Source organism: Ptychodera flava, chromosome 11 (genome assembly GCF_041260155.1).
Source record: "Ptychodera flava strain L36383 chromosome 11, AS_Pfla_20210202, whole genome shotgun sequence".
Classification (NCBI taxonomy): domain Eukaryota; kingdom Metazoa; phylum Hemichordata; class Enteropneusta; family Ptychoderidae; genus Ptychodera; species Ptychodera flava.
The window spans coordinates 12,094,981-12,121,927 of record NC_091938.1 but is presented as its reverse complement, the minus strand read 5'-3'; the positions used below and the strand labels follow the sequence as shown (position 1 = coordinate 12,121,927).

General features: G+C 37.1%; 1 protein-coding gene across 16 annotated transcripts in view; it reads left to right on the top strand.

The window, feature by feature from the left end:
* Positions 1-26,947, top strand: part of LOC139143511 (kalirin-like) — a 344,734-nt gene that overhangs the window by 288,588 nt on the left and 29,199 nt on the right. For 11 of the 16 annotated variants that reach the window (XM_070713903.1, XM_070713901.1, XM_070713899.1 and 8 more), the window contains 3 exons: positions 5,787-5,876; positions 25,250-25,426; positions 26,072-26,167. In XM_070713903.1, coding sequence (XP_070570004.1) covers positions 5,787-5,876; positions 25,250-25,426; positions 26,072-26,167 — 363 coding nt within the window. The remainder of the gene's footprint in view (positions 1-5,786; positions 5,877-25,249; positions 25,427-26,071; positions 26,168-26,947) is intronic. The other 5 variants (XM_070713906.1, XM_070713905.1, XM_070713904.1 and 2 more) reach the window with 1 other exon arrangement.

Below are 26,947 nucleotides of genomic sequence, written 5' to 3'. Positions count from 1 at the left end.
CGTTCAATTCTGTCAAGGTCAGGGAACATAATTGGATGACACTGAAACCCAGCCAACGTTTCCCTCTGTCTCTTGGTATGATTGCTCCATGTGTTTGTGTCAAGGTTACAGAACTTGTAAAAGCCCTATTATACCAATCAGCCTTTCTGAACACAAACACTGTAATTGTGAATGCAAAAAGAGAGATTTATACAAACTATAATATGTATACTATCAGTATGTGGATTTTTTAGATGCTCCAGATTAGGGAAAGAAATATTTGGCTAGATTTGGAGGCCTGGCCTGAACTAACCAAGGACCCACCCCCACACCCACACCCCCATCCCCTCATGTGTAAGTAATTCCAAAACATTTATCCAAAAAAAACAACCAACAAACAAACAAAAATTTTGTCACCTACAGCAGCGTAAAATTGCACCACAAGATCATGACCAGCTAAAGTAACATCATCAGTAGTGGTTTTTCAAGTCACATCCAATTTCACAGAATATGAACAATAATAATTGTCTTATACCTGCCCTGCTCCAGTTGCTCTCAACTATGTTCAAACTCCCATGCTTCTTGACATTACGCATCTTCTATATAAAGTGATACACACATGAATAGAGGAGACATCTTGAAGGGTTAAAATCATCTTTTTGTACTGATTTACCGTGGTAGAGTAGACAGCTCAGGCAGTGTGATTCCTTTGTGGTTAAGCATATTTGACTGTCTGGCTTCCGCAGAAAAAAAAAAGAGAGCAAATTAGGTTAAAGACAATAGTTGTATTTTTAGATGTGTTTGGAAAGAGGAGGGTATTATGACTAGGCTTTTGAGATGGAGCATGTAAGCTTGTTTTGGCGAAAGGTAAGGAAAATTTTTCACTCTTGGACTGGTTTACTCACCATGGCACATCCCCAAACGACTGTGTATTTGAATTTCACATTGACAAGGGCATATCTGAGAATTAAAACAAAAAGGGCTTGTAGCAAAGCTAGGCAGTTGAAAAGATCTCATCATAGTGATCACTGATGATGGATGGTGTACAATAGTGATGTAGAAACATTAGAAAGATACTGCTGTTGTTCTTTGCATGAATTATGTTGGTCTGTTTTGTCTTCTGTCTTTCGTTGTTGTTTTTGGCTTTCTTCAAAGCCAGGTGCTGCTTTTTTCATAGCTCCTCTATATTTGTTGGCTTGGATGTACTTGCTACTTGACAAATTCAAAGTTGTTAAACAGACTTTGTGTTTGATATCTGCCCCATATATTGTTTCTCAGAATGGCTCTTCCCTGTCAATATGTTTCCCTTCCAAAGAAGCAGTACTTGTGTGTAGAGTTTTCTGAACAAGTTCAGCCAGAAAGACAATAGCCACAGTACCTGTTGTTACGAAGACACAAGATGGAAAATATTTTGGTGTGAAAATCAAACTTTTTAGCTGAGCCGTTCTGTCTGTTGCCTCTCCGCTAGGTGACTGATGCCGTATGTTGTGAGTTCGAACCCGAATGAAAACTAGCCGTATTTATTGGTAAACAGGTGATGCACTGTTGAACTTAAGATCACAACACCCGATTTCTTTTCCCCAAAATTTTTAGACGCAACTTCAACCTCCGTCAGCAGCTTGACCCCGATCTTGGCCTGGCCACCTGTTTTGGCATGTGACCTGAAGAGCAGATCGCATTTAGAGATTTGTACGGACCGCTATCCAGATGATTTGATTCATATGGATGCAAATTTCTTCCTTTCTTGCAAAGAATCTTGGTTCTCTATCAAGTAAATACTCATTTTCCAAGAATGGACAATATTTCTTTTCATGATATCAATATTTGATGAACATCAAATGTATGGGTTTTCTGTGTCTTTTTATTCTGTGCAAAACCAGCCTGTGAATGCTGGACTTTTTTCAAGTGATTTTCCTACCAAAATCATAGCGACAATTTATTGTCTGTTTGTGATGTGTTTGCAGCTGGACAAATTAACGCTATCTTACCATATTTATGCAACTGTGGTACGTCCTCAACATGAAAGTTTGAGTCAAAGAAAAAATTTTTGTTAGCTTTGTGAAAAGTTGCCAGTCACTGACAATTTTCAACATTGGCTCTGTGACTGTGTGTACCGAGGAATCAGGTCCCGAAAGCATTATTTCTGATGGTGCATGTGAATGTAAATTGTACTGGTTAAGTCTGTGTGTCATGTCGAGGCCTCGCTGTGGCCATGCTTGACTGAACACTGTTCACCAGTCTGCAAACAGTGACACACATCCAGTAAAAGCAGGCTGTGAAAAGGCTCCATCAATATAAAATTAATAACTTTGTAGGTTGTACTAGAGCAGCTTTGATGAGGGCACTGCAACATGGTTGTACAAAAGTACGGTGAACCAGGCCACAATAGTGCTATCTTCTTTTTCAAATTACAATCACTTCCCTGAAAATTTAATCCAATTCACGGCATGGCATGTCAAAACTCTTGGTTTTGAAAACATTATTGGGTGCCTAGGTGTGATAATCAGACTATTTCTACCAATTCTATGCAGCTAACCACGGTACATTGTTCAGTGTCAACCCATAAAATATACTGTAATTGTAAAAAATTTGTTTTCGGAGTTTTGACGGTATTTACTTAAAACAGGATGGCCATGCCTAGCAGAAATGGGATTGTAACCTACATAGGCTGTATAATATAGCAGGGTTTACAGCAATTGTCTGCTAGATTTCATTGTGTATCTGACATGTGTGTGAGCTTGACTGCTGAGGTACAGCGAATCATCAGATTATTCTACTTTTTTTTTTTGCAATTGCACTGAATTATTCATAACAGCTGTTGCAAGATAATCTCAAAGGCAGCCCCTTGTCCAACGACCGATTTTCACCATCTTTGGACCAAGGAATAAAAACCGTTAACCATCGTTAAAAGAACCTTCGGCTGGCTGACAGCCGAACCCAGTAGACTCACCAGCCAGCTGATGGGTTACCACGGCAACTGTGCAACCTACATTTCCAGAGCTGCGCAGGGCACGTCATTCTGCAATTTTGATTGAAACTGACACTAGTTGACCTCCTTTTGCCGTCATCAATTTCCCTTTTATTTTCCCACAAAACACAGTTGCACTTGTATTCATGGCTTTCCTTGTGATGTTATCGACACAGAGGTCCAATAATGTCGGTTTTTCAGGAGCGGCAGTTCACTGTGCTGCCATAAAAATATTATGAAATGGAGTGAAATTCCTGAACAAATGTTGGCGCATGTCGGCTTGTGCGACGTTCCAATTTTTACTTTGCAATGTGAAAAGCAATAGAGATGCTACATAGTGCCATTTTGTGGCAATGGAAAAAAGTGCGTGGAAGGGGAATTTTAACATGTTCATGGCAATTGAAATCAGCAAATAATGTCAGATGAGAAATAGACTGTGATGGACCTCATAATGAAGAACACAAATATCAGTTAAATAACAGACTTGTTGTGTATTTGAAATAATGTAACAATACCTGCATAACATACCACTCATCAAAAAAACCCCATCGTCTTTAGTTTTCATTGTGTAATTGTAACATGTCTGTCAGATACAAAATTTCCAGCCGCTGAGAAGTAACATAAAGCCGGCTTGTCATGAATAAAACATGAGAGGTTGATGAATAATGCATGTAGCAGAGATGACAAAATGAAAATAAGATGGAGGTCTGTTGTGAACAGCTGACTAGGAGTCTACCAGGTACTCTCGGGAGTACAAAGAAAATTATTACCGATGGATGGCAAAGTGAGAACTAAGAAATAATACACCTGTGTCGATCAAAAAATGCCTTCGTACTTTTCTGATGAATGATGTGTGCAACACATGCATAACTACTGACGGTGAAATGCCACAGACAAAAAGGTGAAATACATTTGCTGTCATTAACTGGGCATTACTGAATGCAGTGAATGAGCGGAGACCAATTGTTCAAAGAATGGTGAAATTCAAGTCAAATGCGAGGATGACAGCAATAATGGTGTTGAGAAATGGAAAGTCAGTTTTATTGTGCTCATGAATAAAACACAAGCAACCGTAGACACTAAATAAATTATGAGGTCATGGCTGAAGTACAATTAAAAGACAATGAGATCTCAGTCAAGTCAATTTCAATTTAATGCAAATAGTTTGGCACAGTTTGATGAAATTGTATTGTTTATTTCTGTCTGAAATAAAGGAGTGACCAATCAAATAGGACAGCCATTATTATCCTGTAGCAGATGCAGAGATATCTCCTCTGCTGGCACTGCTGCAACTGAGCACATGACCAGTACCTGTGGGGGTGAAAGGTCATCCCAGGGCAGGACAGTGCCGTGCACAGATTGTCGTTGAAGCAGAGCTAACATAGAACACCAGTTTACAATACACAATTATTTCATATGTGCCCAAGGAATTCAGCAATTTTTTTTGGGGGGTGGGAGAGCGGAAATGATGATAGTGGCAATAATAAGTCGTCAAAAGTGTTGCATAAGATACATAATCGTTTATTATTTTTGTGTGCATTCACTGTTGCTTTCAAATTGTAACCATGAAAAGACGCAAGGGAGGAGAGGGGGATGGGGCAGTGGATAGGGAATGAAGAGTAAAGCGATTTGAATGCTGGGAAAACACAGATGGAATTAAGGAAAAAATCTAGGTAATAGTGAACTTTGCCTAAGAGCAATATAACATTAATAAATAAAGATTTATTGGCTTTGTCGATGCTAAAAGCCAGCTGTGGGTTTCTAAATATTACAAATGCTACCTTTAATATCTGAAACCATAGAGCTGATTATACTGAGAAAGGGTAGTTCTGAAAACAGCCCACAGATGTTGACTGCTTTAGTATTTACAGCCATGAAAATTTTTTGAGTAGGGTGATTTCTTGCGCTGTCTCCACTTGTTCAACACACAGAACTACTGTTTCTCTGATCCTTTGAATACATATAATAATATGAAATGAAAAATGAAAGGACCTTACCTCCTCCGAGATTGTCCTGTGTTTTTATTAGTGTTATTGCAAGGTGCACGAACACTTATTGATCTTTCGTGTTCTTGAAATGATGAGAGTGATGCTTTGGTTTGAAAGCTACTCTAGCAAGTACATGTATGTTGTTTGCATTTTTAACATTAACAAGGGGGAAATAACCTATCCACTACACACTGTTGCATGGACAAAACATTGTTTTTGCAATTCAGTGAAATTTATTGAACACAGCCTTGATCCCGGTACTGGTGCTGAGATACCTCCCTTGAAATCAATGAAGAGTGCCCTCATGTGGCAACTTCTACAAAACCTGTATCAGCTTGCAACTTGCCATTCTGTTCCCTCATCCCTTTAAAAATGGTACAGTCCAACAGTGAAAATCATAGTAATTGAATAAATTTTCTTCCGAGTTCTTCTCGGTCACCCAATGGGATGCCAGGATTGTGTCAGAATGAATCTAGAAGCATACATTGATGGTTTGATAAAACAATATTATGGGTGTCTAAGTATCAGTGTCATTCAGGGTGAAATTTCAGTGTCATCCCACTGAAGCAAAATAGATTTAACCATTTTAGAAAATTCTTGTATACCACCACATTCTTCACAACTGTAAACCGTTGAATCTCTAAGCTGTCAGTTACTTTTGACACACTTCTTGCTCAGGGAACTTCTCTCCCACACAAGAACATAGTACACATTACCAGTGCTGGTGCAGGGCTGAAATTCCTAAATTGACTCAAAAGAGTTCTTGAATGGAGGGAACACTGCTTGTAAATTCACCTTGCATTTGTTCTCCCTGTCGAGAGTTTAAAAACCATTTTTCTGTTCCACCACAGCAACTCCTGGGTGCCAGCACTAACGAGATGGGGTCAGCAGCTGCACGAGATGAGCCACCGCTTGCCCAGCCTGAAGACCTAGCAGAAGAGGTACGACCTTTGAACTTTCCCCTTGAACTGTGTATGTCTGGTCACCATGGTTACGGTCATAGCATTATTCTTACCAGTTTTAATGTTCGTTAGTTTATTGTTTCATTACTCCTGTGTTGTTTACCCGTAATGTTCATAGTTCGCTTCACTCTCACCCCAGAGAGAGAGAGAGCTCAGAATCACTGCAACTTTGTCTGTTTACAATTCAGAATTAAAGTGTATCAATTTTCATTTACCTGTTGTCCTTGTGAAAGATTATTTGCTTGTCTAATGAAAATGTCAAAAAAGTGTCATTTTGATACTGTAGAATGACGTTGTCATTATCCTTGTGGTAAATATTCACCGTTTTTAAATCTCTGTTTCAATTGTAAAATATTGTAAATCAGGTTATAATCTTATCATTGAATAGCACAGAACCAGATTAGAATTAATCCAGGAGAATATCAACCAACAGGCTTAACATTATCAATGGAGAACTGTGAAATAATATTATATTTATCCACTATGTATATCACGCTGTGTATATGTCAATCAACAATGAACTAGGGATCAAGAACTTCCCCTTTAAACCCTAGTCAGTCTCGGAGATTTGTTGCTCTTCTTGAATCTCATTGGCTTTGCCACTCTGTAACATTCTGGGTCACCCATGAACCCCTATACTGCCTAATACAACACAGCTAGGCATTGAAGAAAACTGTTTTATTCCGATTGGAATATATGAAAATACCATCAAAAGTGCCTTTGACTTGTCAAAGCGGAAGATTTTAAATGGTATTATAAGTTTCAAATTTTCAGTTGAAAGTTCTTGCTATTTGACTTTTGGTTTCACCCGAAAATGTTGTTATGGTGATTCCTGTGTATGCATAAATTTGCTGTTCATGGTCAAAACGTAAAGGTGAAATGTACAAAACATGTGAAAACCTCTGTCATAAATATTTTACCCAGAAGGATGTACATCTGTCTGGTCAAAGACAATTTTTATCATGAATAACATGATTGTGATGACTTGAAGGACACACAGACTGGCAAAAAGCATTTTTTACAGATTTATTTTTGTGAACACGTTTGTGTTCCCAGCATTATGAATTTGTTTTTCTGTAGGGGGAGGGGGTATCAAGACAACTGGACAGCTCAGGTCTTGTATCATTTAAAAAACATTGTTTTGGTACAGCATCTGTTCACCAGGGCAAGTAGGGTGCAGCAAATATTTTGTCCTCCACATTGTATCATTCATGTAGGACATGACTTGTTGATGAAGCCCTGCATTTCCACAGCATTGAACAGCATTTCTCGGACATTCAATGAAAATATATAGATACTATCTAATGTTTAAGTCATCCAAAATATACATGTGATCACTGATTGATTCATAAAACTGAACCGTACACCCGTAGCTGTTCACACATTTATTGTGATATGTGGACCTTTCATGGAAAGAAAACAGGATTTTGAAAATACTTATATTTAGGATTTTGTCCATCGAAAGCTTTATTTAATGATTTCTGACCCATGGAAAAAGAATTTAACAATGTTGTTATCAAATTCTACGTTGAATCAGTGTTGAAACTGAGCAAGAAGGAATGTCCAGCCATGACAATGTCATGGATAGACAGTCATCATACTGCAGGTAATATGGTATCTCAGACTAGACATATCTTCAAATGTAATGATCAAATTTTATTGCTCACCAATGCCATGAATGTGTAAAGGCAACAATTTGAACTTTCAAAATATGCTCTCAGAATATATCAATAAAGGCAGATTTTTTTCCATTTTTGGAAACGTAAAAATGGGAGAAAAAAAAACAACTCGAGCTATTTTCGTCACAAATCTGAAAATCGTCTCCTGAAACGAACACTGTTAATCCCTGTAGGTTTTTTTTTGTCATATTTCACCGTGTGTTAGCTCTGACGTCAGCATAAGCCACTATAGCCTGACCTGACTACGCTCTAACGCAGTCAGTCCAATCATGCAGCATTGTGTGCGGAATACACAAGTAGCCACGGCCGTCATTTCATCAGCCTCAGAAAAAACCTCCGTGATAAAGACACACACTCACTGACTCCACTCTTGTGGTGAAACAGTTTCTGCTTTTATCATTGGCAGTTTATTTTTATGCTGTGCCCCTGGCCAGTAAATAGAGCGAAAAATGCTGTTTGAACGTCTTATCAATTGCACAGGTAGAGTTTTGCCGTTTCGTGACATTACAGCGATCAAATTTTGTAAGTTTATCATCACAAATGAAAAACCGAGCACTTTGGTTAAAGAGCAATTTATGTTGGATCCGTGAAACATGAAGAAGTTTAATCTTACCACCCCTGTATAATGGCATGAGGTAGAATAGGCCTATTGTTTAACTGAATGTGAATGGGGCATTCCATTTAGATGGAGGGGAAAGCAGATTCATTTTGTCACCTGAAAAAATGATGAAACAGTGATTATTACAATACGGTGACGTCATCTTGGCTTTTTGAGAAACACTGCAATTAGCCTTGTGCGTAAATTTAAGCGTAAATAAATAATCAAAAAAACATACTCTCGTGTGCGTATGGTGGGCCGAACCCCCGTGAGAGTGTATCCCTCTCAGGGATGTGACAATTGGCAACGTGACGCATTCACGTGCTGACGTTGGAGTACATTTACAAATATTCAATGGCGAAGGGAATGCTTAAGTAGGAACGTACGTAATATGTCAATTACGTTCCCCGAGTTGTCTGGCTGAGAAATGAGCAGCGATGGTTTGCACACAGGAAAGTTCCAGTTATCAGTGATAGGAAAGACAGAAATGTTCATGATTTTCTTGGTTTGTAGGTTGAATATTGGATTGTGTAAATATTTTCAAAATACTGATTTAATAATAAGTATGTATCTCTTGGAAACAATTTAACATATTTTGTGTTAATTTGTTTATTCATGCTATGGGTAAATATGAGATTTCAGGTAACCAGATATGAATTCTAAATTTTCTAAAGGCATCTCTTCAAAATAATGTTAAATCCACTACTCATGTTTTGTGTTACATGTACTTGTTGCCATGCCGGTAACCTCTAACCTCTTGATTCCTCCAATATTTTCTTGCTCAGTAATTTGGATATTAAAAATGACAATGGAGCATTGAACATGACTGTGTTTCAGAAAGCATTGACATGTACACAGATGGGTGATGATATCTTTCTGGCATATATTTGGGTCTCATGATCTCATACGGGGATGATTTTATGCGTGTGTGTATGTTTGTATGTTATTGTACAGATGTATGTGTGTATGTTTGTGGGTACAGTGAATATACTGTATGTATGTAATCTATATGTGATCTAAAAGGAAAGTAGAAAATTTGAAATGTTTTTAACCATGTTTCAGGGATAGAAAGGAAGCATAATTATTTGGATATGTTGTTCATGATAAATATATTGCAGCGAGTGTGTATGATTTATACTCTATAAAACTTTCATTTGTATCATGATTGATAAATCTTAATCTGTTGTGCCACAGTAGTAACCTGGCATATAGGCCAACTGGCAGCTAATCCACAGACAGTTTACAAACGCCTCACTGGGAAAGTCCCACATGATTTTATAAAATTCCATGATTCAGCAACAAAACTTCATCATCATCCTTCCAACCTCAAGCAGGAAGCTCCAAATTAAGCTTTTATACTCTTTAATTCCAAAATGCTAAGGCCTCAGCCCATTGCATGAAGAAAGAAAACATACATATACTCAGAGAAAAATATATATCAGACAAAAAAAGACTATTCTTGAGCTTGTATAAACAATTCTCGTTTCTTAAAGGATTTATGAACAAAAACAGATAGTTTATATTGTTCATCCGTTTCTTTACATCTTAACAAAGCAAAGCACTTGTCTTGTGTCGGAAAAACACGAAATTTCTGTGGTATAAAATTGATTCTTTCTAACTCGTACAAAGGACAAAATAGTAAAAAGTGACATTCATCTTCTATGATTGTAATACCATTACCTTTACAATATGGACATATTCTGAGATCTATGGGAATAGGTGGTGTACAATGACGGCCAATAAATTAAGCTTTTATTCCAGAGGCAAGTTCGCACAGATGTTGTAGTTTTGTCAACCAAGTGTACGGAAACCTTGTTTTGAAACCAATATGTCAATGATTAATTTCGTCAATTATCAAGGCCATATTCACTTTGAAAAATCATCTCTGCACCGGTTTCAGAAGTTTCATGATACAGTGAACATGATGAAAAATAGCGAATTGGATGAAATTGATAAAACAAAATACTTGATTGGTTGAAGTATGATTTCTCATAAGCCAATGAGACCATTCTTATCAAGGCTAGTTAACGATGCTTATTTTGTGTCTGTTTCTGTGTTTTTAAAAATATATATTGCTTTAAGTAGACTTAAAGTAAAAGATGAAAACTTGATAAAAATAAGACTTGATAATAATCCTGCCCCAACACTTATACAAAAGAAGGACAGAATCCACTAGGCTCTGTTACCATAACAATGTCACTTCTGTTCTCAAGGGTTTGACATGGATTCTGTATACAGAGGAATTATGGTATTCAACATTGTTGAAGCATTTGAACACAGTGTAGGGAATGCCCATACGGTGTGTCAAGTTCAGGAAGGGTGCTGAAGGTCAAGGGGTTAAGGTCAAGGGCAATACATGTATGGCATATAACGAAGCAATATCATGTAGACAGGTAATTTTTGCAGCTTACTTATGGAAGTTTATGCAGTAATTATGGTGTCAAATGAGTTTGGAGTTATTTGTACAATTTTGTCGAAGAAATGATGAAAAAGGCATATGAAATACAAAGGTCATCCATATAGATGTGAACATATTTGAAATGTCCACAGCAGTGCATGAACAGTTTGAAACTGAAAGTCAGCAAAGATTGACCAACAGCGTAGCAATGGTTTTACATGTCACCTGTGACATGAAAGTTGAGCGTTTTCATTGACAATTTCCCATGATGCAACAGTTAATCATGATAATGCTGACACAGAGAAAGATGGTTTTAACATGTATGCAGGGTGTAACTTCCATTGATTATGAAGTGCAAAAGGCCAACCGAACAGATCCACTTGCCCATGTCTCGATTCCTGAACGCAACCGGGTGATTCTGGTTGTCTGTGACACTGCATCTCACGCACATTAAATATGATGTGGATTATCTTAGAGCCAATCAGAGGTTCTATTGACATGCAAAAAACACATCAGCATTGAAAAACCACCCCGATGTTTCACCATGAACATTTGGCATGAACAATTTGCATATGAATAGATACAAATTTCATGGCTCAGATCTTTGGCGAAACGTATAGTTATTAATCATTATAACAATTTACCCGTAATTGACGTATCCTTGAGAAACCGATGCTCTCTGGTCAGTGTTAGAGACCGGCAGGTCTGCAATCAGACAGGAAAGGAGAAAACTCATTGAATATGTTTAACAGGCTTGACCAGGCTGTCCGTATGCGTGCTAATGGCTTGTTTCAGATCTAGATGAGTAAATGCATATTAGGAAGGGGAAAAGATTCTTGAACAGTATTTTGTTTTCTTGTTTGTCCCATTTGTTCCTTTGTATTTTCAATGAAAAGGCAAATAGTTGTCACATGGGGGAAATAATTGATATTTCTCTCTCATCAAAATCACCAGCTTTGATTATTGACATAAAAAATGTTACCTCATCATTTTTACTGATCTTTGTACACAAACTCTGAGGGGAAAAAGAGCAATAGACTGTGTTAAGTCTAGAGCCATCGTGAGTTTCTGCTGTCCATGTATGGTGCATAGCATGAACTATTTCCATGAAAGCTACTCCCAAGTACAAATGTATACATTCTAGCTGTGTGCATTGACGTTGATAGTTCTCCTGGCATCCATCCTCCTGCCCCCTCCCCCTCCCCTCACTCCCTACCACAGAGGTAGGGTTTCTTTTTCCAGTGCCCATCTTCTCTTTAGAAGGTGCACGGACTACCAATGAAACACAGTGTCTCATTACCACACCATGGCTTGTCTGATCAAGTACACAGCAGTGAAACAGGCAAACACACATGTGCACTCTCATACACATACACACACATCAGTAAACATGCAGCATATAAAAACACACACACACACCCACACACACACCCATACAGACACCCATACAGACACCTCCTCACATCAATCGACAACTCTCCGCCCACATTCACATTTCATGCCAAAGAACATTTCTGCCTCTAACTCATTGAAGAAGAAACCCACCTTTTACATCTATCCATCTGGAAAGCCAACATATGGCACTGATGCTGGTTTCAGCCCTCAGGCAAAGAATGCAAATACTATGTATTTATAGGATTTCGCCCCTGGTTAATCAATGCTCATTTCATGAAATGGGTGTGACTCTAAAAAAATCCACTGTCAAAAAAAAATAATGAAAAAAATTTAGAATTTGATTTATGCAAATTAAAATGTGATATGAGCTATCATAATTTATACACACATAGTAGTTGGTTTTCATCTGAGCTTTATCCGATAGAAATATGAAATTTAAAAACAAAGGTTTTTTCAAGCAATTTTCGGTGGTGATATTATTCATGTTTTCTAAAGGATGAACTGATAATGTATTGACTTTCAGTGAATAATAGATTTCAGATCACAAAGTCTTTGTGTTTGTGAAAATTTTCATTAATTTGATGTTCCTTGAAACACATATGAGAGCAATCAGAGAAGTATTGATGTGTTGTTTTTTGGTCAAGGCCTGAGAAATCAACCATTGTTCACTGAGGATTTAGGTCAACTTGCTTTCATAATAGTCCATCTCCAATGCACTCTTGAATTTTTTGAGAAAAAGGTCAATCTATGATTCCATGCTCATATTCTTGAAGAAACTACCTCCTCAATTGTGTATGCTCACCTTGTTGCAATCTCACCTTTTTCGTGTCTGAAATTGCATGATGAAATAGACCATCCAAAACCCAATCTGATAGAAAAATTTACTTGTTGACCACAGAGGCCATATTTCTGGTATAGCTAAAGAAAATCTTTAAAATGTAGTTTCAAAAAGTAAGCATTTGTAACAGCAGAAGATTTTGAAATACTTTACCTGACACAAATGTGTGTGTGATGCTGGGTAGTTGCTTCAAGATGTTGTTTCAAATGTTTTAATATCAATACACTTATAGAAATGATAAAGAAAAATATACAAAAATTATCATAATATTGACATATATGTTAAAATAGTCAAAGTTGTATTTAACAAGAATCTTGTACATGCTTATTCATGAAAGAAAGCAAAATATAACAGCTGCATCTCTGTAACCATCCGGCAGAATTATTCACCATACCACCTTGCAAGTTGTAAGTCCCCGTGAAATGTTTTGTCAGCCACAGGCCTTGTCAAGTGTTATTGAAGTTTTGATTTGGGAAGTATCAAAATAATCTTGATCAATACACAAAATACAGTAAGATAGTGTGTGTCTCTCGCAACACAAATCAAAAAGTCATCACAGAAAAAGTACTAGATGCAGGGAAAATGGTCACAAAAATTCAAAAAGTAATTTTGACATGTTGTTTCATCTTCCTTTTGAAAATAAATTGACATTTCACCCTGAAAAATCACCACAGATGTACCAGCATTAGTTTTCTTACCTTCAGGGATGCTCTGTTCAGAGAGGAAGCTCTCATCGGATGCAGAGTTTCAGAAATGTTTAATTTTCATGGCTTGGGGGAGGGGAGTGGAGAATACCTCTGTACCACCAGAAGTTACACTGTTTTGCTTTACTCAAAGTTATTTTATTATGCACTGTCTTCCCTCCCCTTGCTTTATCCCCCTCCCATTCCCCCATTCTCCCATGTCACAGACCCAAACTTCATGACAGGTGGCCAGTCTGTCTTTCTGCCCAGCTCCAGGTAACACTGCATTGAATGACAGGAGAGTTAGCGTAGCTATGAGTGATAGGTATGCGATCAATTATGTGCCAGTGTATTTTGCAGCAGTACGAGGAGTTTTGTCAATTATGAGATGCTAATTGAACATACCATAGCAAAATTCCTCATTTGCCTCAGATTGGAGACAGAATTCAAAGTCTATCGTAGTGTTTTTTTATCTTCCATTCAATTTTGAACTCTCAATTCTAAAATGTTATTTCAGATATCTTTCCAAAATTTCATGGATTTTGACATAGTGATTGTTTTGTTGACATAATTTTCAAGAGGAAGTTAAAAAAATTGAAATACTGCAATGACTCGCCATATTATATCAAACATCAAGAATACATTTTCATGGCAGTGGCAGTCAATATTAATCTCAAAATTTTTGAAAAAATAATGTATTTTGGCCTGCCCAAAAGAAAATTGATAATCCTTTGACCCAGTTAATATTGAAAACAGTACATGTACGTACAAGCTTCAAAATCTGACCCACGGTCCTTGTATACAATCCCAGGTTCCAAGTTAAGAATTTTCTTCACCACTTTGGGCATGGAACTGCACAGAATGTAAATAGCACACCAAATGCTCATCGGTTCGTGAATGAGATAGAAAAATATAAACACAATGATATCTATAAAGAACAAATATAAAGACATCTTCAGACAGTATGTCAATACTCTCTCAAATCAAAGTCTACCAAATCATCGGCTATATTGATTATGTCCACAGAGTAACATCACATCGCACTTCCCAGCTCAGAGATATTGTTTTAGGCAATACAGCAACTACCGGAATACAACGCAGCAAATTTTTTTGAAATTACATTTTTTTCCAGGGAGCCAATATAATTGCATAGAGCACTCAAAATTGTAAGCAAGCAGATCTTTCAAGTGTATAAATTTTTTTCTTTTAAATCCTGTATATGAAATATTTTTTTTGACAAGATGGCCTGTTCATTGCACTTTGATTACTTGGCTCCTGGATAAATACTTTTCTTTTACATCCTGTAAATGTCATGAAATATTATTTTTTGACAAGAATCATTATTTGCATGTCATTTGTTTGCGTACTGAGATATCACCTCAACATTTTATCCACATCAACTTGTAGTTGCATGGAAAAAAATTATTTGTGAACAAACATGTTGAGCAACCCTACCCAGGGAAATGATATGAATAAAAGTGAACCATACCACCAATTTAATTTTTGCAATAAAATAAGACAAGGTCAAATATGGTATTAAAACAGATGGGTCGGTGTGGATGAGTTCAGTTGTAGTGATACAAATCCAAGTGTTTTGGTTTTGTTGTATATGATACAATTTAATATGAAATTCCTATATTGAAAAATGCAGGGTTGCCTGATTTGCGTAACAATCGGCAAACATTTTAAAACGCTTAAATACATTTCATTAGGGGCTTATATGAAATTGTGAAAAGGTGAATTGAAGTCGCGCGGCTCACCAGTCTGTCACAAGCTGTAAAGGTGTCAAACAGACCCATCCAGGTCTCTTTGATTGCCACTGAATTATCCCGCAGTTCAACTAAAATAAATGAGCAAAGTCTCAACATTACGTATCCATAACAAGCTTCATAATCATAAACAGCATATGTTCTATGATATAGTGGTGGACGCATACACAAATATGACATCCACAAACAGAGAAAATACATGTACCACCATTTTCCCTCATTAGAAATTGACAATTTCAGCATTTTATTTAATCACTTATGTTAAAGACACACACAATTATTTAACAATTGCCTGTTAATATTATACAATCAAATCTTGCGCCGTGATTAGCAAAGTAATATTTATTTTTAGGTCAGAAGCTGTAATTTATTCTCACTAATATTTTGTGGAGCCGTTACATGCGTACTGATTGCCGCCGTAAACTGTTACTTGTTTTCATGGCAATGATAATAGGGCAACGACTATGAATAATGCATTCGTAGGGCTTAGCCATGTTTTATGTACAGAACTGCAAAGACTGTTAAAGTTGGCTCCTGTGTTTCCTTAAAAGGAAACCCAGTCCATGTGATTAGGGAAATGGCTTGGTTAGAGGAGCGCATTGCTAATGCGGTGTAGGGGTGATACACGGCTTGTTGAGAGAGAGCAAGAGAGAGAGAGAGAGAGAGAAATGAGCTGCCTTTCTGTGGAGACGAAAAAATTCTCCGCCCTGTATGAGCACCCTTGCCTTGGATTTTCCTCCCCTTGGCCGCCGAGCTCCCTCACTTGAATGTGGAAACGGTTGCTAGGAAGCGGGATGGGCATCAGGCTTCAGACCGACGGAAACCGGCACTTGTTCTCCACTTGCAAGTGATGATGATTGCGTACACAGTCCCCTGTCAACTAACCCCCCTCTTTGTGATTGATGTGGTCCGCTGCAGCCTTAGAATGACAATTGGCCCGTTCGAAATCCACCGTTGCCCTGCCTTGTATATTAATTAAAGAATGACTGTGTCTTCCATCATTGCTGTGAAATTAATAGCAAAAGATCACCATCCACTACCTTTTTTTTCATCTCCATCCTTCCCTATGATGGAGCACATTAGGTGTTGCCATGGCGCACGCTTGACTCTCCTCCCCCCTTCAGTCATATCTCCTCAGCCCCAGCTGTGCTCACCATTATGCAAATCAGGTGTCTGTGTGTCTGTCAGGTGCACTGCAAATATAATAGCGGCCCATTCTCTCATCAACCGGCGATGCTGCCACACGTTCAGTGCATAAGATAGTCATAATTACCAGAATTCACCGCCGAGAAAGGGATCTCATTTCCTGACCCTCCCTGCCGGTGACATCAATCTGTTTGCGAGGAGACTTTAAATCATCGCAGAAAGAGAGAGAGAAAGGGAGCTTGAGAGAAACTGGAGCTTCATGTCTGGTTTGCGGGTATTTAAAAAGCTCAGCGGCACCAAAGGAAAATATTCAGTGGTAAGGGCTTTATGTATACACTACTCAATATTTGTCAGGCTTACATGTAAAACAGTAGCTGTGTTTCATGTGTGATAATTTTCAACATTCAGAAGTATTTAATTCAAAAAGGAAAAAAAAAATGGTGATATCGTGCCTATGGTCCCTCTGATTTGAAAACTCGACATGTACACAGTATGTAGTCTAAACATCGCAGGCTGTCAAGGTCAAATATTCTTCAGCTCAGTTCATTAGGTATATGAAGCAGGATGACATATTTTGTTTTGTGGGGGAGTTTATAGAAAAGACAGATTTCCAAACAGAAACACCACCCCTTTTGGTTTCCAATTCAGTCTGTGTCGAAAAAAAAATTTGTCCTTAATTGTATTTTTTTAAAAACAAATTTATCAATCCAACAGGTTATTTCTGACCTTTTACCCTTTAAAAAATCTAATAATTTTTTTTTGTCAGATTGATTTTACCCTGTGTCCTTTGTGGCGATTTTCTTGCTTTTTCTTCTTTCCTTTTCAAGATCGAGCGAGAGTCAGTCGTATTATAAATCAGCTTCCTCGGGCACAGGACTGGTTAATATTTTATCAGCATGGCAGGTGTTTTAATTTCCATACTCTGTCTACCTGAGCAGTCATATCTCTTTTCGCCTCCTCTAATTTTTTACCGAAACATTTCCATGTTGATTAGAGAGACTGTACTTGAACAGTTCTCATTTTTGTGTGTACCTGTAGATCATTAGATACACAAACAAAAATTATCACTAGTAAGGCTTTCCAAATAGCATTTTTTCTATTTCTGTCGCTTTTAGAAAGAAGTTTATGTTTTCACAGTGTATAGATTCAGATGATTGTAGTCAGAAGTGTGTAGATTAAAAAACACAAAATCCGTACTTTGATGAGTCTCATGTGGTGAAAACGACAGTGCAATTTGAATTATTGACTGGCAATCCTAGCTAGCCAGCTGTAGGTTGGAAATTTTTAGCGGCAGTATTCAGTTTCTTTTGAATACAGCAGTGGGGCACATTGTTTTGGTTTTTCTGTTAATAGGGATGATACCATTCAGCTTCTTTGTCAAAGGAATTATGGTTACATAACCGTTGTCATTTATTTTGACATTCCTTGTCATAGATGACATACATAGCATACCGTTTCAGGAACGGCTTTGTAGACAGACAGCCATTAGCCGGTTACACCTGGTATATTCACAGCGTTTTCGCTACCTTTCCTGTGGTTTAAGTAATCCTGTCCACCCCTATTCCTGTCAATAATGGAACGTTCTGAGCTCTGGTTGTTCTGCTATTTCTGCCAAACGACCGTTTCGGTATGACTGGTGGCCCATACCCTCTTCCGTCACAAAAACAATGTTTATATGATAGCTATTCTGTATATTATAAACCATGTTTGTGATTTGTCTATCTATATATGCAGCGACATGTTCACACATAAAATAAAATCTTAAAAGTAATTTACTTGATCCATTATTCTTTAAAAAATCTATGAGTATACCGGAGAAAATAAGTGCAAATAAAGGTCAATGTCAAAGCTAATGTAGATTTTGCGAATTTAGTCTGATTTATGACGCCCTTGTAAAATACTTGTCGCCTTTGCATAACCTATATGGAAGTGACAGAATTCATTTACAGTGAATGACAATGTAATCGTGAGTGTGTTTCATAATATAATAACGCCCCTTAAAATTTAAAAAATTTAACTTATAAGACCGTATTCAGTCAGTGATAAGTCCAAGGCAGTTTCAGTTGTTTTCAATTTTAAATTGGTAAACAGGGATTTCAAAAGATTTCTCAAATTATAATCCAGTCAACAATGAAAGGATCGGGAGATATGTGGGGGGAGGGCTAGGGAGGGGCGGCCTCAGAAAAGAGTAAATGACATTTACCGATTTTATATTTTGTATTGCTGTTAATGTGGAAAATATTATAAGGCAAGCTAATAATTCAGCTTTAGTTGTTAAATTCTCTTCAAAATGATGTCATAATTTATTATGTCCCTGTGTGACCTAGATAATATCACAGAGTAGTTTTCATGCACAATCTGCAGCTTTTTTTAATGATCCAGAAATGCAATTCCGTGCTAACCAATTCTGTTTACCCTCACTTTTCCGCATGGTTCATGGCGAGTCACTGAAAACGGTCAGATTTTATCAAAGCTTTGTTTGAATTTTCCTTGTATCAAACCCCACACGGTAATAAATGCTCGTTAATGCTGAAAATTCTCCAAAACAAATCACCTCAGGTGGAGATTGGAACACAATGGGTATGATTTCTTTCAAATGACAAATTACATATTTAATCTCTTTTTTAAAGTTGAAGAAATCTTGATTTAGTGTCGCCACATTTCTCTGAATTCATGTGCTGAGTATGCAAAAATGAAGGATATGCTTTTGGTTAAATTTGAAATTTTTCCTCAGAGGCCTGGCACGCTATTCTGATACGCAGCCATCACATAGCTGTCAGCAAGCTATGTACCTTGTCTTTTGTCGTAGCTGTGGTTCACAACCATGAAGTATGTGATGAGCAGAGATGAAAAAAATTGGCAATGTTTCTACAGTGATCCTATATCACTGTTTTGTCCTCTGACCAAGTATGCATGCAGCCTCCTGACTGTTTAACATAAAAACAACTCACATCTACCCGCTTCTCATCCAGTTTTGGGGTTTTCCCCCAAATCTACCCTAAATTGCTAAGCACAAGTGTCCCAGCATTTAATCGGGGCAAAAATATCGGGAAAATATCTTTATGTATTTGGAATTGAAGGTTGCATTATGTACGATAAATATCTCACAGTGCAACAAACCACAAAATGCTAGGTATAAATCTATAGATTGAAAAGAACTTTAAAAATTATTTAACTTAATGGATGCGCCGACAATCCCCAACAATATACTACGGATTACTCATATGGACCGTGCCATTTTAGAGATAGGGAGAATAAGTCGAGATAAAGTTTACATGCATGAAAACTTGACAAAAAAGTGCATGATAAGATAAAAATATAATCAACAAATGGAAATGTAGTTTGCCTCACATTATGGACTGGAAGTGTTTGTCAAAAACGACAGCATAATTTATTGTAAAACTCAAAAGGTACTATTTATTTCAAAAGCACATGGTTATTAACAGGCTACTTTTAAACTCTATCTCTTTATTTACATATACTTGAAATTACGAAGTTTAAAGTTATTGTCATGGTTATTCAATTTGCATGGAGAGTTTTACATCATGTTAGAACTCGATCTAATTTTTGAAATGGCAGGGAAAGAAAAAAAAAGCGTAAGGGATTAAAAAGCTGCTCAGATTTAACTTTCTTTGTGTCTTTTGTGTTCGCATTGAGGCTGGGGTTTTGAAAAAAAAAAGATTGTATCCGGCATGTGTGTGTATGTAGTATGCATGTAATGAATAAAACTGCTTGTGTTCAGAATTAGTGCGGAGACTTAATCTGGTAAGTGAAGAGTAGCTTGTTGAGTGGAGTTGCAGCTTTGTGTCTGCTTCATAGGTTAATGCCTATTTTGCAGGCCACCGTGACTACAGGTAGCGGCTAGCCATCAATAACCCATCATCGTATTCCTAGATTTTGATTGGTTTCAGGCAAACGTCATCTGAATATTATGTTTTGAAAATTTCGGCTACCGAGATTCAGAAAATACGTGTAACAGTTAAATGATAAACCTTATGCAATAGAGAATCCCCCACTGACTGCATTTCAATGTTTCAAACTGTATCTCTCTCAACAGCACCGTTTTTTTTCCCTGAAAAATTGTAGCACTAGTCTTTTACTGTGAATTTGATTTACATGTTCAGGTGTTACATAGATAATAGAAACTGAGCCCTTATGCCCCTTATTAAGTATCCAGTCTGATCATTTTTGTGTGTGTATGTTTCTCATTATATTAAAAGTATGGCAATTCTGCAAGCAACAAGTGGCAGATGTCAGTCAATTAAAGTGTGAAAATGATTGACACCTATCAATCTCAAATAGATTCCCATCTTATCAGACTATAAATGGCAATATTTGTCAATCACTACAAATATTTTAAATGATCTCTTTAGTTTATTTTAGTTTCTTTGACTGTTTATTCAAAAATTTTTCCTTTCCTAGAAATATTTATACCGATACTGTTTGGTCTTAACAACCTGGTAAAGGCCCTCAAATTTGTGAAAATGTTTCTCACCATAGGAAAAATAGTTTTGCCTGGAGAAATTGAATAAATCTGTTGAGAACTCATCCATGCCGTCTAACATACAACATCTGCCATCTGCCCATTTTTCAAGTGGGCCATGCTTTATCAATGCCAATTGAAATTCGATGGTCATCCTAATATTGTTACCCACTCGCCTGAGTTAACGTAGAGGGAATTCCGTTGAGAATCTAAAATTGCTGTTTTTTCTGTCATTTTACAAAGCAAAGGTTAGTGGCTATTTACATATAACATGTGTTAGTGTTGACTCACAAGATCGAAGATGGCTCACAAAATGATAATTGATTTAAAAATAAAATCAGATTCATCAACAAAAATATTAATGAAAAAATCCTCAATATGAAAATAATTTTTCTGAAAACATGTTTAAACCCAGAGTTTTAATTTCAAACAACAAATATCTATACGACCTTGACAACAGGCATCAAGAATTAAGTCAAAATTTTCCTATCCAATATAACATGAAAGTACTTCTGCTCTTTAGTGGTCAGATGATATATTCGTAAATCTGTATTCCGCACATGGATACCTCTTCCTGTTTTGTGTTCAGAGGGCCACTCAACCTTCAAATCGTGCTATCGGAATAATATTATTGCTCCGACAAAAGTACTCGGGCAGGGGAAAAAAGAAAACCGTGAGAACGCAAGTGAAGTCTCTTTTTTTTCATTTTTGTTTTCCAAAGTGCATATCGTGAAATATTTCAAGCACAGATCTCATCCTGAAAATCAGAACAATTGAGAAAAACAGGAAATGTTTGTTTAACAGGAAACAGTAATCTCCGAAAGTGGAAGTGAAATATTGAGGCAAAATTTCTGAAGGTAAAAACAAACTATTGTAAAAGTCATGCTACGCTGAAAGATAAGGAAACCAATTGTTTTGATCTGTAATTAATTATAAGTTGCACCCGAAAGATATAAAAATATTGAAATTAATAATGTTATCATTTATGAATACTTTTCAATGAGAGGAATATTTTTTCCATTGTTCTTCTTTCACACCAATCTGTATCAATCTGGATGAATAATTTTAGCAGTTTCTAGCTTCAGTCCTCAGAAGATATTTTGGTCATGCAAGCTTTATTACCGTCTCTGACCTAGGACTTTTATCGTAAAGAATATTGAAGCCAATGGAATCATGCCCTTCATGAAAATCAGACATTTTGTGATTAGATGGGACTGATGATGAGTAAATAATTTCAATCAAATTAATTTTAAATTACTTGCATTCACAATCCTAAGTACTCATTACACAAATCTTGATTATGTCATGCATCAGTGAGAAACGTAGTCAGTCAATAATCCATAATTTTTTTGAAGAAAAAAAAGGGTTTGGGGATTTTAAGTGTTTGGCCTTGATTTGTTTATGGTTCCACTTCTTTTGCCACTGTAAATGTCATCAGAGTTGAAAGGTCACTTGGTGCTAAGGCAGCTCACACGTCTTAATGTCAAGTGATAAAAGCTCGTGTATATTGCGTGGAAATTACCTAAATACAGGACTGGGAGGGGGAAAAAACAGAATTAGCAGATTTATCATAAAACTGTTCCAGTGCTGCGTATATGAGGACTAGACAGTTTCTGTGCCTTTCTTGAACCATCCTTGCTGAAACGAGAGAGAAAAAAAGGGTATTCCCTTAGGTGCTTTAGTGATGTACCACACCCTTCCTCAAACCACAGAGGATGTAAGACGCGGAAGATATATGCTCTCATATATCCACTCTATTGTTTCACAGTGGATTTCCGTGAATAGCCTCTGGTTGCAGTTGTCTTTCCTCAAGAAAGAGAAAAAGACTTGCAAAAAAAATCATCCTTTCTGCGAAACATTTTGTATCGGTGAAGTCGGAGGCCACCTGGGTTGTCAGGTGCTGTGAAGCACTCATGACTTGAAATCCACTCTATAAATCTTCCACTGTGTAGGTCTCATCTGTCAAGTCCTTGCTTTCCGCGTCCGCACGCACAACGTATGTATACAGGTAAAAGTACACACACACACACACACTGGGGCATACATCCTGATAATGAGTGAAGCAGCAAAGGCAGATACATTTGTGTACGGAGGGTGGTGCAGACACGGCATACACTTAGTTGCATAAATCCCTAGATACAAGGATTCTTGTAGCAAATCATTTTTCGCGCACTCTCCCCCCCACTTTGAAATGCTAGGTGACAATCCACAACAGATATTATACTTAGAAGGACATATATTCAACCCTTCACACCATCTCTCTGTTAATAACCCTTTGAGTGCCAAAGTTAATTTTTGTCATCTTTATAAAATGTACCCAGATCAATTTTTTCAGATTTTCTCCAAAATTTTGATAAAACAAACGATAGCCAGTAACATTTGATGCCTATTGGGTCCAAAATTATCCATAAAATTACAGAAAAATTCATAAAAAACTGGTAAAATTTTGCACTAAAATTTTGGTGGGAAAAAAATTACAGCACTCAAAGGGTTAATAATGCTTCAATAACATGGATCTGGCTGTTTTCCCAAGATTAATTTTCAAACCGCTGATAAGTGCTGTCTTTATCATATTATACATATTGATATCAAATTGTCAATGCTCGAACTTAATGTTCCTGTAACCGAGAAATATTTTCTCTTTTATTTGCTTTTATTTACCATGAGTTATTATCATTGCTGAAAAAGGATTGAGGGGAAATTTTGTGAACAAATTTTTATCTTGTGAAAAATTTACCGTGGATAGTAATGTCCAAACAAAAGTATACACTTGATCTACTGGAGTAATTAATTTTCCAGAGTTTTTTAAAAGCAAGTGAATTGTGTATTTTGGAGGGAAAATGTATCTGATATTTGCATGTTTTGCATCCCCCCTTCTTTTTCAAGTGGCCACAGCAGACCGTGCATGCCATGAAAAGTAATGAGGATTGCAACTCATCCAGTCCATCCGACATTTCACTCAATCACCCTGACCTCACAGAACTGACACAGCACATTTCTAAATGGGGATCGATTCCTACAAAACATCAGATGTCAGGCAAATTCTCCAGGGGTTCTGTAATAATAAATTTATCCATTTTGAGCCCTTAGGAGGCATATATGCAGGTATTTTGCATTGACAGATTTGGTACTTGTCTGAAATTCTAATATAATTTGATCGATATAATGCCATAATTTATGACTTGCCATTTTGAATGTGTTAGACGTAAATACAGTTGTGTTTCAGTGTATAAAGGGGTCTCAGCCCTTTTGCAACTGTAACAGCAAAACTCATTTCACAGCGAATATGATGAATATTTAGGAAACACAACGTGTTCTCACCCGTGGAATCTCAGGAATCTCAATATTTAGGATTGGCAGAATTTTATCTTTAAGCAATTTAATGAGGAAAAAAAGATCGACAAATGCATGCAGAATTTTCACCTCACATTACCATGCAAGCAGTTGCTTTGAGAATTATGTGACAGGCTGTACAGTCTGTGTCGACGGTAATGTATCTTGCTTACATCTAAACCGTAGCACCTCACAATAGGTTTTTGCGTTTTATCATCGATAAAACTTGCAATAGGCGAGGTAGCCAGACAAGCAAAGTATAAGAGGTATATGGAGAGGAAAGATATGATGAAAATATGGATTAAGAAAATCAGATGAACTGACATAGCCGGGAATAATACACATTTGACCTCAACTATTGAAATGTCACAGTCGGTATGTTGTCAACAACCGCTTTTTTGTGTGTAATAATAGCAACTTTGTCATCAGTGCATCCTATTTATTGTTTATACATGGTCCGGGGCCACATGGTGTGTAATGCTGTGTGTCATGGCATTTGAAAGAAAGAAATTTAAACAAAGACAGATAGATCAGGACCATTGTTGTGACGTGTTTGTCATTTCTAACAACAAAAAAAGTCAACGCCACTCCATACCCATTTCTGACCATAATCCAATTGTCCCCTCTGTGTGGAATGTAGCCGGGGAGTCGTATGTCCAGCACATAATGACATTCTGGCTCTCTTGGCCAAATGTGGTGCCTCGTATTGAAATTCCGCTCCCTTCTGCCGGATACCTGTCGTGTTTTCGTAATCTACCGGTAGAACGTGATGAATTCAGCAAACCGGTACTTTTCAGCTAGCTGTTGTTACATTCTTTTTGTAGATTTGGTGCAGCAGATTCAGCAGATAACACATTGTTCACCAGTACAGGCAGCACATTTGCCCTTTTGTGTGCATGCATATTGTATTGCATAAACAGCCACTGCCTTTCACCACAGCCTCCATGCAACTCCACTGACATATAATCAGGGGCTTTCTCTATGTTTGACACTTAATTTGTATCACCTATTTTTTCCTCGGGTATTTCAGGAACGGGTTTCCAGTAGCCATGAGGACCTCTCCCCAGAAATAGCTGGCAAGAAAGTACCGGATCAGAACGGAGAAGAGGAAGACGGATACGAAACGGAAACCCCACTGCCTCCACCCATGGAAATACAGAGTTTACAATTCACACAACAGATAGCACAAGAAGAAGCAAACAGACACGTGAGTCAAACCCTTCAAATTCTTTCGGTTTTTCCTTCCTCCTTCTTTTGTAAAAATTCAATAAGTAGTCTTTTAATGTTAGATTTATAGTTCCATGCAGGATATGCCATTTTGTAAATTCTAGTCAAGTTTTTCGAAGTTCAGAAAAAAAAAATTAGTATGCTGTCTTGAAATTCCCGTCATTATTACTAAAACTGAAAAGTTGTGAAGAAGGTAGAAGTAAAGTAATAGTTTTGACCAACTTCAATATGATTGTTTCTTTTAAAAGTAGGAAAATTACGGAAAAATAGCTGATATTTTGTATCTTTTGCTAGTGGGTTTATGCTTGCTAGCAGAAAGCTTTTCTGAGCTAATCATTGATAGCTTGATGACATTATTTTACTAAGCTTCACTGCACTTCATGCACTTTATTTATTAATCTCACCACAAAAATAATTATGTTATTAAAACCCCATGCACATTATGCACCTATTAAAACCTACTCCCATTTGCAGTTGCATCTTATTCCATTTACGTACTTCATTATTTCAGTGTTTGTGTGTGTTTCGTTTTCATAAATTTTGCTCACGTGTCAACTTTGTTCATTTTTCCCTCCCTCGTCGCTATCCCCCTTCCTCTATCCTCCGACTGATTTCATTTGTGCAGTCCATGATTTCCGTGAAATCAAGCGACTCAACATCCATCGTGGACAGCTCCACAGACCTGGCAACAGAGATTGAGCAAATAGTCAGGCAAAGAATGGTATGTGTCCACTGAGCATGCTCTTTAGCAGTTCATTTAAATATCTCCCATGATCCTCTCTTCTCTGACTCTACCATTATATCACCGGGTTTTACACAGGGAGGGGGAACACCTTATGTACTGCATGAAAGGATTTTATCACTTCTTCAAGTTCTCCCCTCATCACAAATTCATCAGTCCTCGTTTCTAATCCACTGCAACATCCCAAGCCTCACTCTAAAATTTTCTTTTGAACCACTACATATGTCAAGATTTCAATATTATAATGACTAACTGGTCTCAGCTATGATTGATTCAGTAATTTTGAAAATAGGGCGGTAAAGTTGATTATCAAACGAAAGATGGTTTATATAAAGCCGTCTTCATATTTGGTTATTATGCACAAGATAAAATTAAAAATGGTCTACATAATGTGAATATGTTATGATGGGATTGTGTCGAAAAATGCGATTCGTTCTGATGTTGACATCATCTCCATCAGACATTACCATATTACAAAGTCATTGGGGAAATATTGACGAAGATGTATATAATCCTTTATGCTCAGAACTAAACCGTCTAGGAAATCCATCCAAATACCTTCTGATCTAACATCTTTATGCATGCTTTCTGGTTGGTATGTTTCTATCAATCTAGCAGAGAACCTGTTTTCATAAGATTATATCTTACAATTGTTCAAGCTTATATATGGCATGCATGTGCCGCATCACAAATACTGCATGAAAGTGATACATTTCATTTTGTCGCATGTATGTCATATCATACTAATAGCATGACTAA